A 22,228-nucleotide genomic window follows, 5' to 3' on the forward strand; every position below is an offset into this window, starting at 1 on the left:
AAGCAATCTAGATATGACTCAGAGTCCTGCATTATCACTATTTGGTGTATACAGTATTAGCAGTTTGCAATGCAGACAACACACTGCAATTCAACAGCAACATCACTGCAATATAAACAGTACATCTGTGTATGATGTATGCTCAGGGCCATTCAGCACAGTAAGTGCGCAAGTCATGACAGTGTGACAGTGAGCCAGGCCCTGAAACTGAAGCAGGGGGAAAAAAGGGGATTTAGTGTTTATTAAGTTTATTATTCACACCTGTGCTTCTACTGCAACCTGTTAAAATGCCACATCCTATTCGTGCCACTTGTAATTTGATAGCACATACTTCCATAGTACAAAACAAAATTGTAGTTACATCACTACAAACCAATAGTAAACCTGGGAGTTTGGGCATTTGCCTGCTTTGTCCATTTAGTAATCCAGGATTGCTTTTAGTGTACACACCTATATTGTAGGGACCATATTGAGTGTGTTCATGTATTAAAATTATTAGGTTAAGATAAGATGAGGTGAGGGGAGTGGAGAGGAGGTGAGGTGGGGTGGGGTGAGGTGAGGTAAGGTGAGACGAGATGAGATGAGATAAAATAAGTAACTCTTAATCCCACACTGGGGAAATTCAGGAGTCAGTGGCAAGAATAAGTGATTGAGTGTTGAAAAGGGTTAAAATATAACAAGAATAATAACTAAATAACTGAAATACACACCGTGTGTAGTATATTTACAGTAAAGATATAGATATACAGCTTATAAATATCATTGCACAGTGTGGAAAAATTGCAAATTCTTTAAAATGCATAGGCTATCTATCTATCTATCTATCTATCTATCTATCATTTGAGACTGCAGACAGACAGGCAAGCAGGGGGCGATGAGAGGCCGCTAGAGAGCAGCCAGTGTCTGCACAGAGCTGTATGTGCTGGCAGGGGTAGACGGATCGTGGCAGAGCAGAGATGTAGTGTAGCTCGCTGGGACTCCGTGGCCAGCCGTCTGTCACTTTTACCGGGGATCATTTGTCTGACATCGCCGCGGAATGGGAAGGACCGGATTTGTAATTTTGCACAGTTCCACTGCATGAACGTGTCGCGTGATGCGACCGAGAAGAGCTGCCTGCGGGGGGAAATATTTATGGTTCGGGACGGTTTTGTTGGAGTAGCTAGTTGCTAGCGCTGGGCTAGCGACTGTGCTGGCTACTTCGAACGTATTTGTTAAGGATGCTACGGTGGATACGACAACAGCTGGTAAACCTACTCTCCTGCCTTTCTTATAACGCTAGCACTCATTAACGTTAACGTAAGCTCTTGGCAGCAGTTGCCTAATACTGTTCTTAGCCTAATGAAAGCTGTATAAACTTTATTTAGACAACATTTAGCAGGCTAACCTAGCTAATTAGCTGTTGTCGATGTGTCCAAAACATTGTCGTGTCTCACAGTAATGACAGCCAGGTGTAGGTAGTGTTAGCTACCTCCCCAGTTAGCTAGTGATAATTAGCCGACTGTGGGCTACCAAGCTAGCGAGTTATAACCTAAACAAGAAGCAGACCGGGGTTGAGTTTGAATTGTAGTTTTGAGTTGACTTGAAGTTTGCTTGGTTTGTAACCACAGATGTGGACGTTTGCCGCTGTAAAAACACAATTGAGACAACGCTAGCTAGGAGGCTACCAATGTAAAACTTCACGAAGTTAAAAACCGTTGCTAACTCCACTTCATCTAACGTTAGCGTTAATTCTTAACGTTTGCTCTCATAGTGACTTATTTATTTGTGTCAACAGAGCCATCAAACCAACTTTAACAGCTGGTTATATGTTAGTACCAACTTACGACTTTCTTATTTTAATATTTATGAAAGCATGGAGCGGCCTAGTTTTCTCTTCATTCATTTAACGTTATTCGTATGAATTTGTATGCACGAACTAAAATGTAACGTTAACGTTGAATGATGATATGCTTAGAGAGCATCCGGTATTTGCTGTAATCACCTGTTGTTTGCCTACAAACATGGCTGTGTGTTGACAACTTGATAGGCAAAGGGATATGTAGAGCAGGTTAACGACAATGATGGTCCATGCCCAGCAAATGAGTCTTGCCTGGTTTTGATTTAATGTTGCCACTACAGAGAAGGGGCATAAAAGATCTATTGAGTTTTAGATTATGCTGGAGGGATGAATGATTTGTGTTTCAGCCATGCTGCAATGACACAGTGGTACATGGTAGGATTTTTTGTGGTAATTTCTGTTTGCCAACGTTTGGAAAAGAATCTGCATACACTTACAGTATGAATAAGACTGGTGTGACCAGTAGTTGGGGTGTGTGAGCTAGTGAAGGGGGCATGCACATAGGAATGATGAATGAATGAGTAGCTACATGTTTTGGGTTTTGTCACACATTGTTGAAAGTGTTGATGTCACCACAGCCAGTGAGCTTAATCAATGTTAAGGTGTTTCTGGGCTCCCACTTCCAAGTCTCTGAGAACATAGTGTACTTTGGGTTGGGTTGGGTTGGGTTGGTAGAGGGAATCTGTCTCAGCTGCAAGTTTGTCAGTCTTTACAATGAATGTTTCTTTCCACTTTTAGAGGTTAAGTTTTCTTCACTCCCTTAAAGCACACCTCAGAGAGACTCCATAGGAATGGCGGCCTCCTCCTAATTTGAGATAGCTCCATTCATTTGACCCATTCCATATAATTGACCTGCCCAGTTAATTAAAAGTATAATTAAAATGCAACTGGCCTAATGAAAAAGTTTGTCGGGGGACATTTGTCTGACCTTTCTATCAGTTTGGAAGTAATGCAGTGATGTTTATTCCCTCCTGTACTCCTTATCAGTTTCTTTCCGGTGACACCAGTCCACATTAAGGAGAAAGGTGGAGGAGAGGGAAGGTGGTAGAGTTCGGCAGCGTGACAGGCTTTTATTGCCAGTCATCTTCCACCAGCAGTGCTGACATTATGCTAGTAATGCATTTCCATCATAAAAGACCCAATATAATTACAGTGCAAGGCAAGCAGTGGTAGCAACTGGGAAAACCCTTTGACATCCTGTTCTGCAAGTGTGACGTGAACTTTTTGATCATCTCCAGTATTTCCTATGGGAAATTATAAATCACGGATAATATATTGTTACTGGCTATTTTCCAAACACATAAAACGTTTATGTTGATTCTACCACCCAGACAGCTCCAGGTCCATGCTCACATGGTATAAATGTCAACTAACATATTCAGGACATCTGAGATGTGTGTTTTAGTGCAAAAAAACCCCAACCAAATTCACGTGGTCCTCTTCATAACTTTTGTGACACATTATTAGAGCTTGTGTTTTGGGTTTGATTTCCCAAAGGCATACTTCACAAATGTAAAGCTTCTCTACAGCGAGGCTTGATATAGCTTATGTAGAATTTTGGATATTGCTTCACTGCACAAAGAGACAAGTGTTTTCAGTCAACAGTCATTGCTTGGTAATGCAGTTGCAAGAAAAAAACCTAGTGGTTATAAAACGCTCACTTTGATGCATTGCCTCAATCAGGTTTCAATCTTTGCAGGTTTTTATTTTTTATGTCCGAGTGAAATGAAAAGAAACCTAAGACATGTAATCATGTGGATCAATGTCAGCTGGTATTTATAATATTACATATACTATTCATCTTAGCTTGTTGAGTGAGCAGAACGTCATACACTTCAGCAGGCTCATTCAGGATCATTTATAGATATTACTGCAGCAGCCCTATTAATCCACTGGAATAAAACAGAAAAACATTTGATAATTAAGTAGCCTATGTCACCCTTGATGCAGTTATTAAGTTCCATTTCATTTGTAGCACTGCTTCAGGCTCTTCATTTTGTGCCACATGTTGTTAGATATCTTTTTGGCATCCCTGTTGTCATGTTGTTAGCTGTTGTCATCAGTAATGCAGTCAAAAGCAGTACCTACCGCATCAGACTACTGATAGTCTGTTATGCGCTCTTTCTCATTGTGTTGCAGCTCTCGCTCTCGTTATTACTTGCTCTTTATGCAATGCCCTCTTTCCATCTCTGATTAGGCGTTTGATTAAATGCCTCGTAGTCTATGATACGACTGAGTGCGTTGTCTTGGTGGTGATGCATTATTCTGTTCTGTTGCCCAGCCATTGTTCAGGGCAGCGATTCCCCCAAGGCACTGTGGAACTTGTAGGCTGTATGCAGGGAGTAATTACCTGTCAGGGGACAGAATAAAAAGTCTGATTTCAGCTGTGCAGAGTTTAACAAGAAAGCCACATTGAAATAGTTGCTATACTGTCAGTGTTGTTTATTTTTATTGTCAACGCTGTACTGCCAGAAAAAAAAAGAAGAGACCCATTATTTTCTTTTAAAGTTCAGTTGTACAATGTGTGACTTCTTCCTGATATTTAGTATCAGCCTCTTTGCACGGTCATAGTGGTCTGTAAGATTTGAAATCCTTATTTAACTCATCTTTTACCTGCTATATCTATCTTCTCTATTGTGGTTGGTATAAATGGAATTGAGGACATAAAAAAATGGAAAATGGCTTCCAACTTGGATTCACCTTATTAGTGTACTTAATGAAACGGTTAAGTGCCCCTTCTATGTGCCAGTCACACCTAGCCATCAGCCAATTATGACATCAGCCCTCTGCAGTTTTCAGATATGTCTATTCAGTCTGTTATTCCAACTAGAGGCAGTCCCAAATAACTCAATCTGGCACTCAGTACATCAGGTTAGGTTTTTGGCTCATCATGACTGCTGGTCCTTGAATATGTCAAGCTGTTTAAGAACATCTGAATGTTTTAAAAAAAAAAAAGTGTAACCTACATGTATATTTTATATGCAAACAAATACAAAAGTTATAGCCCTCTTAGGTTTAACTGTTGAGGCTGTAATAACCAAGAAAGCTTCAATATTAGGGCCTGTTGGTTGCTGTAGTGCAGCAAAGTATACAGTTATACAGTAAGACGTCTGAATCAAGTGAATTAGTGCTGTTTTGGCTGTATGTACAATGACTGAGAGAGTTAAATGATAGGATGCATGTCTTGGGAATCAGCAATAGGCTCAATCCACTGCATGTGTTTTTCACAATTTAATGTCCTTTATTTTGGTGGTTTCATTTTTTTCTTCCTTAAGATTACCCTTTAAAGCTAAATGCAGCATGGCACTCTTTGTGTGTAACATGTAATTTTCCTTATTGGCATCATGTGCAGGTAAGATTCATTTCCTTGGCTTAACTGAGATATTGTGGGCTACTATTGTTATTTAATATATGCTGTCTGAAGAGGAGCATGGTATTACCTGCCTAATAAGAAGGAACATTTAACACTTCAGTGAGTCTTTTTATTAAGATCATCCTGCTGTGAGATTGTTGTACATTTCCATGATCATTTATTGTGCGGGATGGATATCACGTGCTACTGTTGTTGTGACTGACAGATTGATGTCAGATGACCAATTCGAGTGCTTCTGGGTGGTGAAGTGTGTGTATATGCTTGCAGCAGGCCATCCTTGATTGAATAACAAGACACAGCTTGACATATAGTCACTCTCTGTTCCAGTAGTTGCAGATTTGTGGTTGTGCAGCAGCACCAGCATTTATAATCCAAATCATGTGAAGAGGAATGTAATTTTGTGTAGATGGGATCACCTTAACTGTGCATATATCTTTGCTGGTGGTGATAGAGACTGGAGACAAGGTAGCAGATATGATGCTAGCCAAGAACATTTTGCCATGTCAGCCAACTCTGGTCTTGTTCTGTAGCTCTGTAATCTTTGAATGACCCCTGGCTGTAATCAGTCTTCTGTATGTTCACTTGCTAGCTCAACAAGATGAGCTGGACACTCCTAAAGCAGTTGGATATTTACACTGTGAGATGTCATTAGCTGCACACTAAAGCATTGGACTACAGTTACTACATTAAAGCTGCATTGCATTCACAACTGTTGAGTGAGGTGCTTCCTTTAATTTCACAAGACCACATCTTTGTTACAGTTAAACACAGCAGTTTAGTTTGCTCTCAGCCAGCAGTAAAGCTAACTTGAGCTACTGTGTGCCAAGATATTAATGATTAAGCAACTTGGCTGATAACTGAATGATGTGGTGGTGAGTTAGAACGTCCTTCTCCTCAGACTGTCTGACAAACTGGGTGGAGCAAGGAAACGAGAATTACCTCCTGCAGCAACCACCAGCAAGATCCTATGCAGTAATCCTGTAAAGGTGTATTAAGTAATGTGTTTACCATCCTGAAGTACAAAATTACCATAATCTATGTGCAGGGATGTAATAGCTTGTTGATCAATGCCAGTGACCCAACAACTGCTTGGCTGTATGGCGACTCCTGGCTTACAAAACTCATTTCCTGGCCCGTCGGTGTCTGCCATTGCTGGCTCATATTCAGGGTATTGGTTTTGCTTAATGTATGTTTAATCGCAACCAGTGTTAACAAACAGTGGTAGTATTGGGCCAGTTTCCGTTTTCTACAGCAGTAATCTTTGGTGGTAGAGTTCAGCTTCAGACTATGAATACAGTACTGTATGTGCAGCTGTATGATTGCTGGATGTTACTTTAAAAGGTTTTTCATGGTTCACATGCTCAGTTGACCTTTCCTCTAAAGTATTAAAAAGTTGTGTTCTGAGACTGATACAAAGAGAAGTAAACTGGCATTATTCAAGCTGATAAAATGAGTGGGCTTTTTTCACAAGAAGTTACCTGTAATTCCCCATAACTTCTGATTAAATGTTAAGCAAATTTTAGGCTACTGTATAACCCGATTTAACACTGCAAGTAGTGCTCATTATTAATGCTAAATTTATCAGAACTCAAGTACTCGCAGTGAGTTGGGAAATGTTGCTGTTTGCCATAACTGACTAGATGGTGCACTAGTTAGACTGGTGTGGTTCAAATTCTTCTCTCCTGCTGAGTCTCTGTGTTGTTTACCTTGATGACGTATCGGAGCGATGCTGGTCACAACCCACAATAAGTGCCTGTAGCAGTCTTCCTTTAACAGCTCCCTGTGGGTGTTGCCGTGTGTATAATTCCTCCCTGGCTCTGCAATATTCAAAACTGATCTATTGGCCAATTGCAGCAGAATATGTCCGTTTCTGGTTTATTAAACCTTTTTTTTTTCATTGAAGAATAGCACTGCTAATAAAGCTCCAATAGCTGTAACAGCTACAATATTAAGACGAAAAGACAAGACCTTCATGCAACTTTGATAAATTCTTCATCGACCCTAATGCACATCATTTTTTAAAAACTGCAACAGGCTAGCATTTGTGCTGTCATTGTTCAGTCTTAGTGTTAGGTGTGGTGCAATTATTTAATAAACATTAAAGCAGCAGCAGATGGAGAGCTTGAGAGAGTGAAACAGAAAGGCAGTAATAGTTTACATGTGTCCCTGAACAGAGGTGAATCTGTGTGGGAGTGAGTGACGTGGCCCGGATACATTCCTCTGTGTGTGCGTATGGGTGTGTGTGTATGTGTGTCGGATCTGCGTCATAGAACATTTGCAAATGATTGTAGCACTTGCTTTAACCTTCTTAGAATAGCTGTGGGGACGAGTGTGACACACTGGACAGGACCACACAATGATGTCAGAACTAAGCAAAAAAATAAAAAGATTAATAGTAGAAAGTATAGGCCTATCTGTTTTGGTCTGCAGATTAATGGATGAAAAACTATCATTGTCTGCTAATATTAATAACTCTCTCTTTAATATTTACCAGTGCTTAAGACATTACACTTTTTGCACAATTGATATTCTTAGCTGCAGCTAGCCAACTGCTTTTACCAAAATGTCACCTTGTGTTTTTCTGGCAATTAATTTGTGTTTTAAAATGTTAATGTTTTGATAAACTTTATTTTGCATTTCTTGTGGCAATGACTAAATGGCTGAATTTACTGCAAATAATGTTGGAACAATCGCAGTATGTATATATTTGTTGATTAATCATTTTGCCTATAAAGGTTAGAAAATCACAATTTTCCAAAGCCCAGGTTAAAATATTCAAACTGCTTTTTTTTTTTTTTTTTTATCAAACCAACAATCCTAAACTCTAACATTCGGTTTGCAGTGATATAAAACTAAAACAAATATGTAATACACCATTAAATCTTGTACATTTTTGTCTAAGAAGTGTTATATAAATAAGTGAAAATGTCTACCATAAGGGATGTCCTAAGAGTTGAAATGTAAGTAACCTGTTTTCTCTCCTTTTCCACATTTTCCATTTGTCCCTGTCTCCTGCCCCACCCCTCTCCCTCTCTCTCCTCATATATCTTCCCTTCCCTCAGGGCTTTGACCCCCCTCATCAGAGCGACACCAGGACGGTTTATGTAGCAAACCGTTTCCCCCAGCATGGCCACTACATACCACAACGCTTTGCTGACAACAGAATCATTTCCTCCAAGGTACCAAATGTTATTTAAACCACTGCTGGAATTTAACCCATGGTGTTATCACGAAAGGATTTCATGATCTTCAGTTAGAAAGAGGCAGTTTGTCATTTTTTTACTATGATATAATTTTCTTATTGTCTACATGAAAGGAGATAAAAATGCTGTTCTTTTTTTTTGAGTGATAGAAGCATGATTTTTTTTACAAAGGAACTGGCTTGAATACAGGATCGACTCAGACAGAAAAAAACCACGTTCGTATTGGTGAGGGGATTAGTCGGTCAGTTAAAGGACTGACTGGACAAAAGGATAATAATCCAAAAAGGCTGCTGCCAGCCACCGGCGGGGATGGCTGTCATTCATTAGGCAGCTGATTAAATGATTGACAGATGGGTTAAGTCACCTGGCTCAGAATTAAGTAGATTTGAAGTCATGCATTTCAAAGAGACAGAAACAGCTCATACATAAACAAGGTTAGTTCTGTGCAGTGCACTAATCTGATGAACTTCACCTTAGTAAGGTGAAAGCAAGTCGTTAAAAGTGCATGCAGAAACACAACAAGACAACAAAAACTTTCTTCCATTAGCTATTCTTTCTAGACCATGCACAGGAAGTGATGAATTGAAACCAAAGAGTGAAACAACAGTCTGAAACAGCAGTTGTCTTGAGAGGGCGGTGCCCAGCACAGCTCAGTGAACTCTTTCACCACTTACCATAAGACTTTTATGTTTGAATCACAATTTACTGATGCTACCATGCTACATAATGATTTTATTTGGAGCTACCAATATGCAATGTGATAAAGGCAACAAGTATAAAAAAGTGAAATAAATTCTCTGAAGAGAAGACCTGAAAATGATTACTTTAGTTATTTGATGCCTTGATTTTTATATGACAAGTGTGATTTTTGTGTCTGATATACCAAACAGTTAAATTTAGTAACCTTTAACAACAAATTCTTGGTATTCATTTTTAATAGCCTGGTTTCACCTGTCCTATATGTTTGTTTGTATACAGTTAATTGTTCCTAATGCAAATCCATCTAGCATTGATTAGGCTGTAAAAGAGCTGCTTAAATAACCTTTTCTTAGTCTTTGTTTTAAATGTTGTGTTTTCTTTCCCTTTCAGTACACAATTTGGAATTTTGTCCCTAAGAATCTGTTTGAGCAGTTCAGAAGGATAGCCAACTTCTATTTTCTCATCATCTTCCTTGTGCAGGTAATAACACTCACAAATGCACACACTCAATTCTCTTTTGATGGTGACAAGTCAAGTGCGACCTCAGGTTTCCTGCCCTCAATATAAATGTGCGCCTGTTTGTGCGTGCGCGAGTGAGTGAGTGAGTGAGTGAGTGACTCATCGACTTCCAGGGACCAGCAGAGAGACAGGTCTGCCTCTGTATTAAAACATTACGCCCACACATTAAGTAATATGTGTCTTTACAGCCATCCTAAGGCGTTAGGCCTTCACTGTGCATCAGTCAGCCTGTGCTGAAGTAGCATTTGGCTTTCAAATTTTTCAGCCTTCTCCTGATTTATTTGGGCCTGTGTAGTGAAGCCAGAGCAATCAACTTGACTCTGTCTAAAAAGGCTCTCTTTTCACCCACTCAACTTGTCAGTGAAGCTGAAGTCAGCTTAGTCTCAAATCGCTGAATGGAGGGCCTCTTTTCATCTTGACATTGTGAACATGATGTTTTCTTAGATGGCCAGTTTGACTGTTTTTAGATAGCTGATTCCTATATTCTTTGCACTGCACTTCCTCTTATCAAACCAAGTAAAAATAGTCTTGGTCTCAATATAATGTATGTAAATACTGAAAGAAAGTTTTTGTGAGTTTGTGAGTGTTAAATGTTTGTTGCATATGATTTAAACAAAAAATAAATTGTGCGTAAAACAGCTGTCATTAACTACTCCTTGATTTTTTTTAATTCTCTGGAAAGGAGCGTTACATGTGGGGTGTAGTTACCCTGCAAGAGTTTTCACTTTCATAGATTCTTAACAATTTATGTGGATCCTACAGCCTATGAATGTGGGAAAAAATGTGTTCTTGCCATATTCTCTGTTCAAAGTCAAGGACCAGGAAGTAGATGCAGTTCTAGCCAACAACTACGCTCTTGGTTAAATGTTAAGCAACAAAATGTAACATGTAATCCAGTAAGCAATGACAGAAACACTAAGCAGACATATGATTGTCTTTCCATGTTTGGTGCTTCTCTAAACTATCATAAGCTCCTCTGCAAAAAATATGTTACGCGTTCTCGTGGTTGAGTGGCACCATATAACCACATACCATAGGACCACAAAGTCCCCGGCTCACGTCCATATCTGCCTCCCTTTCTCCACTCCTTTCCTGTCTCTCCCTATACTATCAACTGTCCAATAAAGGCAAAAATGTCAACAGGAAGCTTTGGCTTTGATTTTTTTTTGTCTCACAGTATTTCTGGGGAGAATATGTGTAAAACTTGCTAAACAAATGGCTCTTCATTGATTCACATGAGGTTGGGAAAGCTGTCTGCTCGAGAAAATGTTTCTTTAGAAGTTTTCAGTGTGTGTGTGTGTGTGTGTGTGTGTGTGTGTGTGTGTGTGTGTGTAATTCTGAACTGACAGTTAACCTTTGAGGGAAGTTAAAGGGGTTTCCTGTTTTACACATCAGCCACTACTTCTCTCTGTTGTCTTTCTGGTCTAGTCTCTCTGACAGGGCACACCCACTTCTGCTGTGTCTCAGGTATCTTTTTTTCCACTGCACTTGCAATTCACTGAAATCTCTGCAAACCTGCCCCTGTGTTTGTCTTTCCAGTTAATGATAGACACCCCAACTTCCCCAGTCACCAGCGGCCTGCCTCTCTTCTTTGTGATCACAGTGACTGCTATAAAACAGGTGAGAACACAAGCACATTATGGCTTCCTCTTTGTTGGGCTGAAAATGGGGAACTAACATGCATAACATGCATGCAGTTTTATTGAAGTTAGACTGTAGTTGACTGAAGATATCCAACTTGTCTCAACTTAGTGTACAGTTAAATTCAAATTTATTAAGAAAACTTTAACCATTCATGTAAGTTAATCAATCACAATCTTATATGAAAATGTTTAGTTGGTTGTGAAAGCTTTATTTACTGACCAGTAATGAACTTGGCATTGACATAAATACCATTTGGATTACCAGAAACAGTTATTGGTCACTTCAGATCAGTGGCTAGTCATGCCAGTAGTGTATTGCCCTTGTTGATCAATAATACTATATTAATGTCAGTTACTACATGCAATTGGTTATTAAATGGATTTCTTTATTAGGGCTATGAGGATTGGCTGAGACACAAGGCGGACAACGAGGTGAATGGTGCTCCAGTGTTTGTGGTTCGCAGTGGAAGTCTGGTCCAGACAAGATCCAAGAACATCAGGGTAAGAAAAACCACATAGAAACTTTACCAGTTATTCTAGGTCAAAGCCTTACACTTGGTTTTATGAAATTACTTCCACCTAAGCAAAGCATTATGTTTGTTAATGGGGAAAAAACTTGTACTTAGAAGTACCTCTGAGTAGCTTTTTCACAGCTCATAGCCAACAGCCATAAATAACTGAAGCCTTGCTGTTAAATTCCTGGTGCTTATGGTGTTTCTGTAGGGCTAGTCTGTATAGACAGATAATATAAGATATTGTTGTTAATGAAAAGAGTTCTGTTTCATATGTACGGACTGCAAGAAACTGGGGTGTTCATGGCTGTTGAACACAAACACAATATAGTGTTTCCCACAGAATTAGAATCTATGTGTGGTGGTGGCTGATGACCTGTGTGTGTGTATGAGGCAGAACTCTTCATGAGCTCTTTTTCCCTCCGCAGCAGTCTGTGGAGTTTTGAAATGCAGGGTGGGTAATTGATCAGATGATCTGATCAGATCAGATCGATGAATGATAGAAGCAGCTCCTGCAGAGGTGAAATTAGACCTAGCGCAACAAGTGGTTAAGTTTCACTTTGACTGCAGCTGATGTTCTGCTACGTCGTCTGTTCCCAGAGTGTGTTCTGTTCTGTGAGAGCTTGGAGCAAATAATAACTGAACAGTAAATACATCCCAACAGCACACATAATGAATGGTCCAGCTCCAAAAATAAAAAATCAAAACATGGTGGCAGATGTTTTAATCATGGCAGGCCGCCACAAATAAATGAATGTGTAGTAAACCCTGCAATGGCAGTGTTCCTTGAATGAGGCATTTCTTGCAGTTACACTAGTGTGTTTCATGTCCATATTGGACTGCTTGGCATTACTTGTCTTTACAGCCTGTCATTTTTCTGAAGACCACTACCATAGTACCCAATTCTTGAGCTAATTGCGTATTTACAGCCTTGATGTTACCTCTCCTGTCGCTGATGAGGTGTCTGCTTCCATAATGTGCCTGTAACTCAAAACACTGTCGTGCACACAAATCCTCAGAGGTCAGGCTTGTCAAAGACACAAGTGTGTCTGGAGCCAATGCAACACTGCCTAAAAGATGTGTGTCCTTAATTGAATCAGTTAATGAACCTCTCAAGTTGAGAGTTTTACCTAGTTACAGCCAGGAGACTTGCTGCTTTTTTTTTTTTTTTTTCCTTAATTTAAACTGAAATTAAACTCCTTTTTTGTCTGCTAAAGCATGTGTACATTCTTTGTAAATCACTTGTCCTGTGTTCTTTGAGAGAAAATCAGAAACCAAAAGGGTATGTTTTATATTATTTGGTTAATGCTGTTCTTTTCTAAACATTAAGTTGACAAACTTTGTTTCTACTTTGGCCTTGAACAAAAATGAGATTATTTACCCCAAAAAATAATTACTACAAAAATTAAATTCAGACTAAGAATGAAATTCAACACCCTTGACAAAAAATGTAATTAAAGGGTTCCTTCAAAATAGATCAAATAAATGCTGGTGTATAACGTAACAATATTGACCTTGGGGTGTGTGTGTGTGTGTGTTTGTTTTACTGCCTGTCCATCCAGGTGGGGGATATTGTTCGTGTAGCTAAAGATGAGACGTTCCCAGCTGACCTGGCACTGCTGTCATCAGATCGTGCAGATGGCACCTGTCACATCACCACAGCCAGCCTCGATGGAGAAACCAACCTTAAGGTCTGTTTGTGTGTAAGCGTGTGTGTTGTCTTTGGGAGTGTATGTGAGAATATCTATGGCGTGTCTGAGTTTCTGACGTGAAAACTTTTAACAGACTACTAGTGCTACTATTTGTGCTGCAAACAACCATTGGTTGAGTAAACAAGATAGCCACAAGTCAACAGCTCCACCTTTAAGGTGCCCCACACCATGAAAACAAACAAAAGTTAACATTCAATTAAATAAAAGTCTACATTTTGTCCTTGGGGCCTGACAGACCTGTTAAGTGCATTTCCTAGACAATAACACATTTACAAAACTAAGATTTTTTAAAAATGTTTTGTAGCTGTGTTTTTGCAGCATTTCTGTTGTTACTGCCACTAACTATCAGCAAAAATAAAATCAGCAAATATATGAATTCAGATTTCAAAGTCCTGAAAAAATAAGTGGTATGCTCTGCTCTGAGATGCTGGGGTTGTGTCTGCTGAAGGAGCCAAAATGAAGACCAAGCCGCTTGTTATATATATTTTTTATATATACTTTATTAATCCCCGAGGGGAAATTCAATTTTTCCCCGAGGGGAAATTCAATTTTTCACTCTGTTGTCAATTACACACAGATGCACAAACTGGACCTATACATGCACTAAGTAGAGAGATGTCAGAGTGGGCTGCCCATGACAGCCCACTCTGAGCGGCAGTGCCCAGGAGGTGAACTGGCACCTCTCCAGCTACCAGTCCACGCTCCATATTTTGGTCCGGACGGGGACTTGAACAGGCGACCCTCCGGTTCCCAACCCAAGTCCCTATGGACTGAGCTACTGCCGCCCTGTTAGGAGCTAAGCCAGTAGCACAGTAACATACATTACCCCCGAGCTGAAGAACAAGCCGCTGTGTAGTGACAGACTCTGGTTAGCAGCTCAGTCAATAACGTTAGCGCATAGTTTAAGGTAGCACAGCACACACACACACACACCCTCTGAGCCAAAGAACGAGCCACTCTGCGGCTACAGACTGTCATTAGCAGCTAAGCCAGTAGCACACACAGTCTATGGTTGCACAGCACACACCACTCGAACCAGGGAACAAGAGCTGCTGTGCAGCTATAGCCTCGTGTTTAGCAGCCAACGTTAGCAAAAAGCACACACCCACAACAGTGAGTAGTAACTGCCAGCTGGGTAGCCGATATTTTCCCTTAACAATGAATTTCGTGGATTATCCTCCCATGAAAGAACTTGTTGTGTGCATGCATTTTTCTGACATTTTAAAATGTTTTTTGTGTGTGTTTGTTTTTGCTGCCTTTTGTCAGGAAAATAGAGTTAAGTTGGGAGGCCTCTGGGCATCTGTCACATTAGTAATGCCAGCTTGTGTGTGTGACAGGTATATGCATAGCTTGAAAAAGTCTTCAGATGACTAGATATGATGATATAATTTGAGTGTTTTGCACCTCTTGATTTAGCATTTAGAAGGTCTTCTTCTCCCCTCTCCTCCCCTCTACCCTCACAGCCCTGCAGAGGCTTTGTTGCTTAATTGCAGCTCTAATGAGATACAGCTGCCACTGTTTCAATTTATACAGTATGGTGGATTTTTAGCATTGGCCCAGAAATATGTCTGTACAATCCTTGCAGCTTTTGATATCCTTATGTATTACTGTCAGCTGTAGCTGTTTGTATGCTGTAGTACAGCATATGTAGTCCAGTGATACTGCAGTAGCACGCCCATATCATGTCTCTTTTTTCTCATGTAGGAATGCCTTAACCCAGCCCAAAAGTGCATCCACAGTATTGGATCAGGTTAATTTGACCAAATATACAATATATAACAAGTTTGAAAAAAAAGGGCTCAGCCGTTTTGGGCAGGGTCAGAGTATATTGGGTGTTAAAGTAGGTCAGAGGGTTAGAAAACTAACAGTGGTCCCAAATAGGGCTGGGCGGTATTCGCAGTGACGGTAACTTACCATAGTAAACATGAGCCGCGGTACTGCTTTTGTGGTTACCTTCATACTGCAGTACTCCGGATACGGTGGCAGAGCGGGGCCCAGCGGCCTGCCTGCCTGCCTGCCTGCCTGCCTGCCTGCCTGCCTCATGCACCTCCCTTGCTACGTGATGGAGGTGGCCTGGCCAACCGCACTGATTTAAGGCCATACCGCCCAGCCCTAGGCCCAGACGGAGTCAGTATAGGGATGCATTCATGGATGTTTCCCTTGATTGAAGTGAAGGTGACAATGTCACCTTCTCAAGTATGCTGATTATATATTGATGGAACCTCATGGATTCAGTGCATCCCACTGCTGCAGTGTGGTACTGTAGGAGTACAGATTTTGCAGTAGATACACTGCAGTGTTGCTCTTGCGTGTTATTCAAACATTCTGTGATTTTTCCAGTTGTGGGTTTGCTTGAATAGGTGTACTGCTGTGTATCACAATCACTCCACCCTGATGTTCTCTCTCCTCCATATGACCAGGATAACAGTTGAGGTGCAGCCTCCTCCCATGCAGAGCAGCTGCAACTGATCAAACCAGTTATTTTGTAAACACAAAGATTTTTTGTTCTAGTTATAGATCTTTAACATTTCTCACAAGTCTGCACTCTATTTTAAACCATGCTTCTCCTTCATCAGCATTTAACTGTATTTGTGTGTTTTGTTTGTTTGAAGACTCACTACTCCGTGGCGGAGACCTCAGTGTGTCAGTCGGTAACCCAACTGGAGGCTCTGCAGGCTGTGGTGGAGTGTCAACAACCGGAAGCGGACTTGTACAGGTAATCTGCATCTGAAGTCATTAAGCACATATTAGAAATGAGGGTTCTACCTTTCAAATCCTTATCTTAGAAGATTTTTGTTCTTCTTATTTTCATTTAGTTTTTTGTTTTGTTTTGTTTTATTTTTTTATTGTATGACTGTAACACTATAAATATAGATGAGTCTTGTTACTGACTCAATTTTCTGGGATCTTCAAAGACCCCTGAAAGTCTCTAGATCCCACTTTAAAAGCCACCATGATAGTACATGGTAGAAATGCCCTGTAAGATATGTTATTACATGGATGATGAGGTGAGATGGCTTAATCACCTCTTCAACAACTGCTTTTCCTCTGGTCTGTCTCAGCTGGCTACTTCAGGATCAATCAGTGTATTTTTAGATCAAGCAGTTTGTTTCAGTGGCAGTTTGCTCCCTTCCCCCTCTGTTGGTTGCTGTCTCTCTCTCGGTTGACACTCACTGCCTTTAAATGCACTTAAAGGTGCAGTCAGCGATTCTAATCCAATACACTTTTTGTCAAATTCAGCGATTATCTGCTCATCTCTCACTAGCTTTCCACTCTGTGAGTGAGCTGAAAAAAAATATCTGGTATTCATACAGTACACAGCCCTGACTCAGTAAATCAGAAACAAACAAAGCAGTTTGGACTGAGCCACACAACACTATGTCAGCTACTAGGTATGGGTATTGTTTAAAAACAGTTTCTTCAACATAATATTAGGACCAGAAACCTGGTTTCCTTAATCAGGTTAAAAGGATTAAGGGCCTGTCCCAATACCCACACTTCTCCTAGAAATACCCACTTGCACTTGGTTGTGTGCATTCACGTTTAGGCTTGTGGTGTCCCAAAATAGAATTGAGGTAGTGGAAGTGGTTTCCAACACTTAAAACCCGCCCTAGATTCCAAGGGAGCCCAGACCCACACTTTCAATGAAGTGAAAGATGAAATTTCCCAGAACACCTTGCAAAGTCAACAACTTGGGCAAGTTTTGGAAAACAATTTGTTACTGTACAATCTGAATGTAGGCTGACAACAGATGGTTGGACTAGCGTAAACTCATCAGCAACTAGGTTGAACACAGCGTCAAAATATTTAAACAAATCGACTTACCTGAACAAAATCGATCAGAACTAGAAGACGTCATAGGCGCCTCCTGTTTTCAGCATTTCTTCTATGTTGATTCATCAGATGGAGAAGAATAAACATAGCACATGCCACAGCACAAGCGCTGGAGCCGGCATTTTCAAACCTGAATGACTACCGGTATCTTGTATTGCTACCACGCCTGACGTATGCCTGCATGTCAGCCACGCCAATTTGCATGAAGTGGTGTCTCATTTCTTAGGGAAAGATCTCTACCCTAATATTTCTCACTTCCCTCATCAAGGGTTATCTCGCAAACAAGGGCACTCAATACCAAGTGGAAGATTTAAGGGGTAGAGATGGGATTGGGCCTAAGATAATCATTGTTAGATTTCTGTAGAGAACACTGATTGCATACACTATACCATATATCTTATGGAATGATTACATACATGTAAATCATTCTTCATTTAGGTCCAGCTGAAATTGAAAGTGATAGGTCTAAAAATGTTTCCTCTGCTGAAGTTCTTTTTTCTTTTTTTTTTTCTCTTTTTTTTTTTTTTTTTTTGGAGACAGATTCTCTCAGTTAAAGACGAGCTGTCCACACCAAAGCATATATCTAAGTGCTCTGTTAGTCCAAATGCTCCAGAGAAAACTGATGCAGTCCGCTAGAGGCATCAGTTTAATACATTTATAACATGTCAGAGGACGGGGATGAAATATGCTTACTGACCAGACGTATATAAAAACAAATCAGGTTATTGAAGTGCAGATCCCCTGACTTCTTCCAGTAGCCTGCTTTCCTGTGTGCATGTGAACGTAGTTGCTGTCTCTCTGACACCACTCAACTCAAATGCCTTTGGTGTTTAGGTTTGTCGGTCGGATTACGGTGACTCAACAAGGAGAAGAGATTGTCAGGTGAGACCAAATTTATTCAGCTGCTCCTTCTCTAATAATTGAATTCATAATTATATGTTTGCTAGACAAGCTGATGACACTGCTAAACAGAAACCCCCATTAAAATGGATACAGGGCCTTCTGATTAGTGTGCTGGTGCCAAGGCCAAACCATCAGACAAATCAAATGAAACAATAATTTAGGATAAAACATGCCACAATGTCTATGTGACTCGTTGTTGATGCAGTGTGAAGGCTTTTAGTAGAGGTTACAGAATGTTACAAAATTACTGACCGTGGGCTTGAAGAGATGAAGCTGTCCCAGATATTTAAGCAGCAGTGGACTGATTTTCCACCAACACACAAAAATGTGCAGCAAAATTAAAATGATTAATTACTTAAACAGAAGATGTATGAGCCTCGTAGACTGGTGTTGAGTATTTTAGTTTATATCAAAGTCCTGTTGAGTCTTGTTTGTGCTGAAATCCTGTAGCTGCATCCATCTTTCTCTGTATTTATGTTTTTGTTTTTTTGCTTTTATGTCAGACCGCTGGGCCCAGAGAATCTGCTGCTGCGAGGAGCCAGGTTGAAAAATACCAAAGAGATTTTTGGTGAGTCAATACAGTTAGAATCAAAGGAAAAGTTCCTACAAAAGCAGAAGCCCCACCTGAGAGGGAAGCAGCAAGGGGGTAAATTATTTCCTACTGGAGGAAGTTTCCAGTTGAATTGAGCAAGAAAGACAAAATATATCTGCACAAGAACAGGCTGCTTCTGGAGCTTGATAGTGAGGTGACACAGCCATGTTGCAGCTGTGACACAACCAAGCCAAGTTTAGTGGACATTATGTGTAGGACAGGCCACTCATTAACATATAGCTGAGGTCCAATTATGTCAACCGAAGACTTTTATAGCAATGCTCCAATGCTTCACTAATGTGTCTGCATCATAGAAATAGAATGGATAGAAAGGACGTTGAACTGTTTTCTGTGGTCATTGGACTAGTTCAAGAGAAAAGAAGATTATTGTTAATTGTTATGGTGACAACACACGTCAGTGGGGCTGTAACGTGTGTCACACTCACTAGTTTGAGAACTGTGGTTTGGTTTCTTACACTTGTTTTCCTTATGAAACAGAAAAAATTCAGTCGTTCACCAATCTTAAGTTTCTCTCTTTCATTAAACTAAGACTGCCATTAGCTTAATTGCCGTGTTAACTAATCGTAAACACACTTCATTCAAACTCCACATAAACAAAATAAAATTCACCAAAACTTAGTTAACTTAACTTAGTTATGTTAGTCTTTCCACTGTTCCAACAATCACTATCTGGTTTGGTCGAAATAAACCCTCAACACACAAAGTTAGATGTGAATCTACATACTCTTATCTCTGCTGTCTGTCTCTGCCTTTCAGCTGTCTGCTGAGCAGTGGCTCTCGTTACTGCAAAACCTCACCTCAGTGGGTTTGCGACTTGAAACAAGTGGGTGTCTTTATACAGAACAAGTGGCAACCTCCACGGCTGAAAAATGAACATTCAAGTGCCAAGTACTGCAGTTCTTTGAATGGCAACTTGAAACTGCCTCTGGAAGCCAGTCAATCCCTGTAGACACCCATATTAGAATGCCCAACTGTACAGCAGAAAATAAACATGTTTGCAGCCTCGTACGAGAAACGGGTTTGGTCTCTACTGCTACTTTCAACTGTACAGGGCTGACTCACCTGTTTACATTTTATTAAGGCTTAAAGTTACGCATAAGTGAGGGTAGGCCACTTCGAGTGATAGTCTGTCTGCTGATAGTGTCCTCGGCTTCTCAGTCAGATCCACCCCTTGCCCCTCCACAGCGCCAGCCTCTTACCCAAATATGGTCACCTCTGGCTTCAAAAAACAAGATGGCAACGGTCGTACTGCCAAACTCAAGGCTTTGAAATGGGAGTCCACAAACCAGTGGGTGACATCACGGTGGCTACATCCATTATTTTTACAGTCGATGACATGGAAGTTTATACAGAAGATATTCCGCAATGGCAAGGGTACACATAGAAATTGCCACCGCTCTGACCATCCTGCAACACTGATTTGATTGGGAATGTCCGTTCTACTCTCATTATATTTCTATGGTCTGTGTATATTGTCGTAATTAGTTGACATGAAGAACCAGAGCCAATGAACCACCATGCACACATGGATAAATTTAGTGTCTTATGTCTTCATGACTTGGTGCAAAAGTCAAATAGTTATTTAATATCCCACAAGCCTGGTGTAATACTTTTTGCTGTTGCAGGTGTGGCTGTTTACACGGGGATGGAGTCCAAAATGGCCCTCAACTATAAGTGCAAGTCCCAGAAACGCTCTGCTGTAGAGAAGTGAGCACTTTCTGTTGTCTCTAAGCAAGTATCAAACATCTTGCTGTTTTATAATGTGCTTAATTTAACATTCAACTTTAAAATATTTTCCCATTCCAGGTCCATGAATACCTTCCTAATCATCTACCTGGGCATCTTGCTGTTTGAGGCTGTCCTCAGCACCATCCTGAAGTATGCCTGGCAGGCTGAGGACAAATGGGACGAGCCTTTCTACAACCAGAAGACTGAACAAGAGAGAAACAGCAGTCCGGTAAGTCTTGCATTCCCATTGATTTTCCCTTGGTAAGTAGTGGGGGCTATCAGCCCCAGATAAGATGAGGTGAGATTTTAGTCAACATTCCACTTCTGTCCCTCCTTTTCCACCACTTGAATCTCCATGGCAAATTATAACAGGCTTTTTTTCTCTCCAGCCAATATAAGTTAATAGAGAGAGTTAGTGAAGATATTAGGATGAGCCCACCCTTGAATCTACATGTACACACATACACACACACAGAGTCCTAGAAGGGTGCTGTTAGGGCAGTTTTAGTGTCTTTAGATTTAGTGACAAGACTTAAGAGAGGAAGTGCCTTTCATGGGGACAGTCTGCCAGCCTATCAGCCTACCTGCCAACACTAATCAGTCAGAGAGAACAGCAGCCTCTGTGTATGGAGACAGAGGAGGGGGAAAAATCACAGTCCAGTACACTCCCTTCCTTTCTGCCTCGAGACAGAGAGTGGAATACCAGCAACAAATTAATGGCTTGTGTTTTTACATTTAGTAGAACAGGTGCTCCAGAAACCCGCAAGCTTTGTTACAATGGTGACTGCATGTATCCCCATCACAGCTAGATTACAAAACCCAACCCAAAAAATAGATAATGACAAAAAATTGTTTTTGTACTATTCCATGACAGCTACAGTATTTTTGTTGCGTGTCCTGTCTGTTCTTGCACATCAGAAAAAGGCTCATTTCATTAGTTTATTTTGTTAAGACAGTTAGTCAGAGCTCAATTCCAGATAACAAGCCATAAACGTGGCTTTCGTACAGCTACCGATACTCTGCCTATTAGACTGTGGTCCTCTCTCTCTCTTTTCCTGTCACATAAAGTAATTAAGTCTGTAATGGGAATGAATTACCCTGCCTTCTTTGATTTAGAAGGATCCGTGTTGAAGACTTGTCGTTGAAGTGTTGATATCTGTGTGGCTAAGATGTGAATTTAGCGGATATATTTTGCAATCTTAATCTTTTCCTCCACTTACAAAATTATGTTGCATTGTGCATTACGATGTTGCCAAGTGCATTTCTGTGTTTTTCATGTCAGATGACACACGCCCAGTGTCAGCTGAGTTTTAATAAGAAAAACAATTTACCAACACCTTGAAAAGTTATCTTAAATGACTCAGATGACAACATTTTTACTTTTAAAAATTCAGAGGCATCTTTACTTCTTTATAAACCTACCTCATTTTCCTGTTTTGTAGCTATCATCATTTTCCTCCTCAGTTGTTTTTTCTGTTTTGTATCACCCACTTTCCATCTGGCTTCCAACTATAATTCAGGCTGTTTACTTTTGTTAGCCTGAAGTTTAGTTTACATTGGTTTATCTCTCTGTTTTGTTTCTCTATGCCCTTTTTTTCTTATTGCATTGCTTTCCTCTTGTGCCTCATTCTTATTAAATTTACTCTCATCCT

At 40.4% G+C, this 22,228-nt stretch overlaps 1 protein-coding gene across 3 annotated transcripts in view; it reads left to right on the plus strand.

The window, feature by feature from the left end:
• Positions 1-913: 913 nt before the first annotated feature.
• The window catches only part of atp11b (ATPase phospholipid transporting 11B (putative)), a 64,986-nt gene continuing 43,671 nt past the window's right edge, over positions 914-22,228 (plus strand). For all 3 annotated transcript variants that reach the window (XR_007450175.1, XM_049587179.1, XM_049587180.1), the window contains exons 1-11: positions 914-1,244; positions 8,273-8,389; positions 9,503-9,592; positions 11,171-11,251; positions 11,668-11,775; positions 13,349-13,477; positions 16,111-16,214; positions 18,167-18,214; positions 18,739-18,803; positions 20,474-20,555; positions 20,655-20,805. Coding sequence is in view for 2 of the 3 variants with exons in the window: in XM_049587179.1 (XP_049443136.1) it covers positions 1,218-1,244; positions 8,273-8,389; positions 9,503-9,592; positions 11,171-11,251; positions 11,668-11,775; positions 13,349-13,477; positions 16,111-16,214; positions 18,167-18,214; positions 18,739-18,803; positions 20,474-20,555; positions 20,655-20,805 (1,002 nt within the window). In the remaining variant the exon portion in view is untranslated. The remainder of the gene's footprint in view (positions 1,245-8,272; positions 8,390-9,502; positions 9,593-11,170; positions 11,252-11,667; positions 11,776-13,348; positions 13,478-16,110; positions 16,215-18,166; positions 18,215-18,738; positions 18,804-20,473; positions 20,556-20,654; positions 20,806-22,228) is intronic.

This window comes from Epinephelus fuscoguttatus, linkage group LG10 (genome assembly GCF_011397635.1).
Source record: "Epinephelus fuscoguttatus linkage group LG10, E.fuscoguttatus.final_Chr_v1".
Lineage (NCBI taxonomy): Eukaryota > Metazoa > Chordata > Actinopteri > Perciformes > Serranidae > Epinephelus > Epinephelus fuscoguttatus.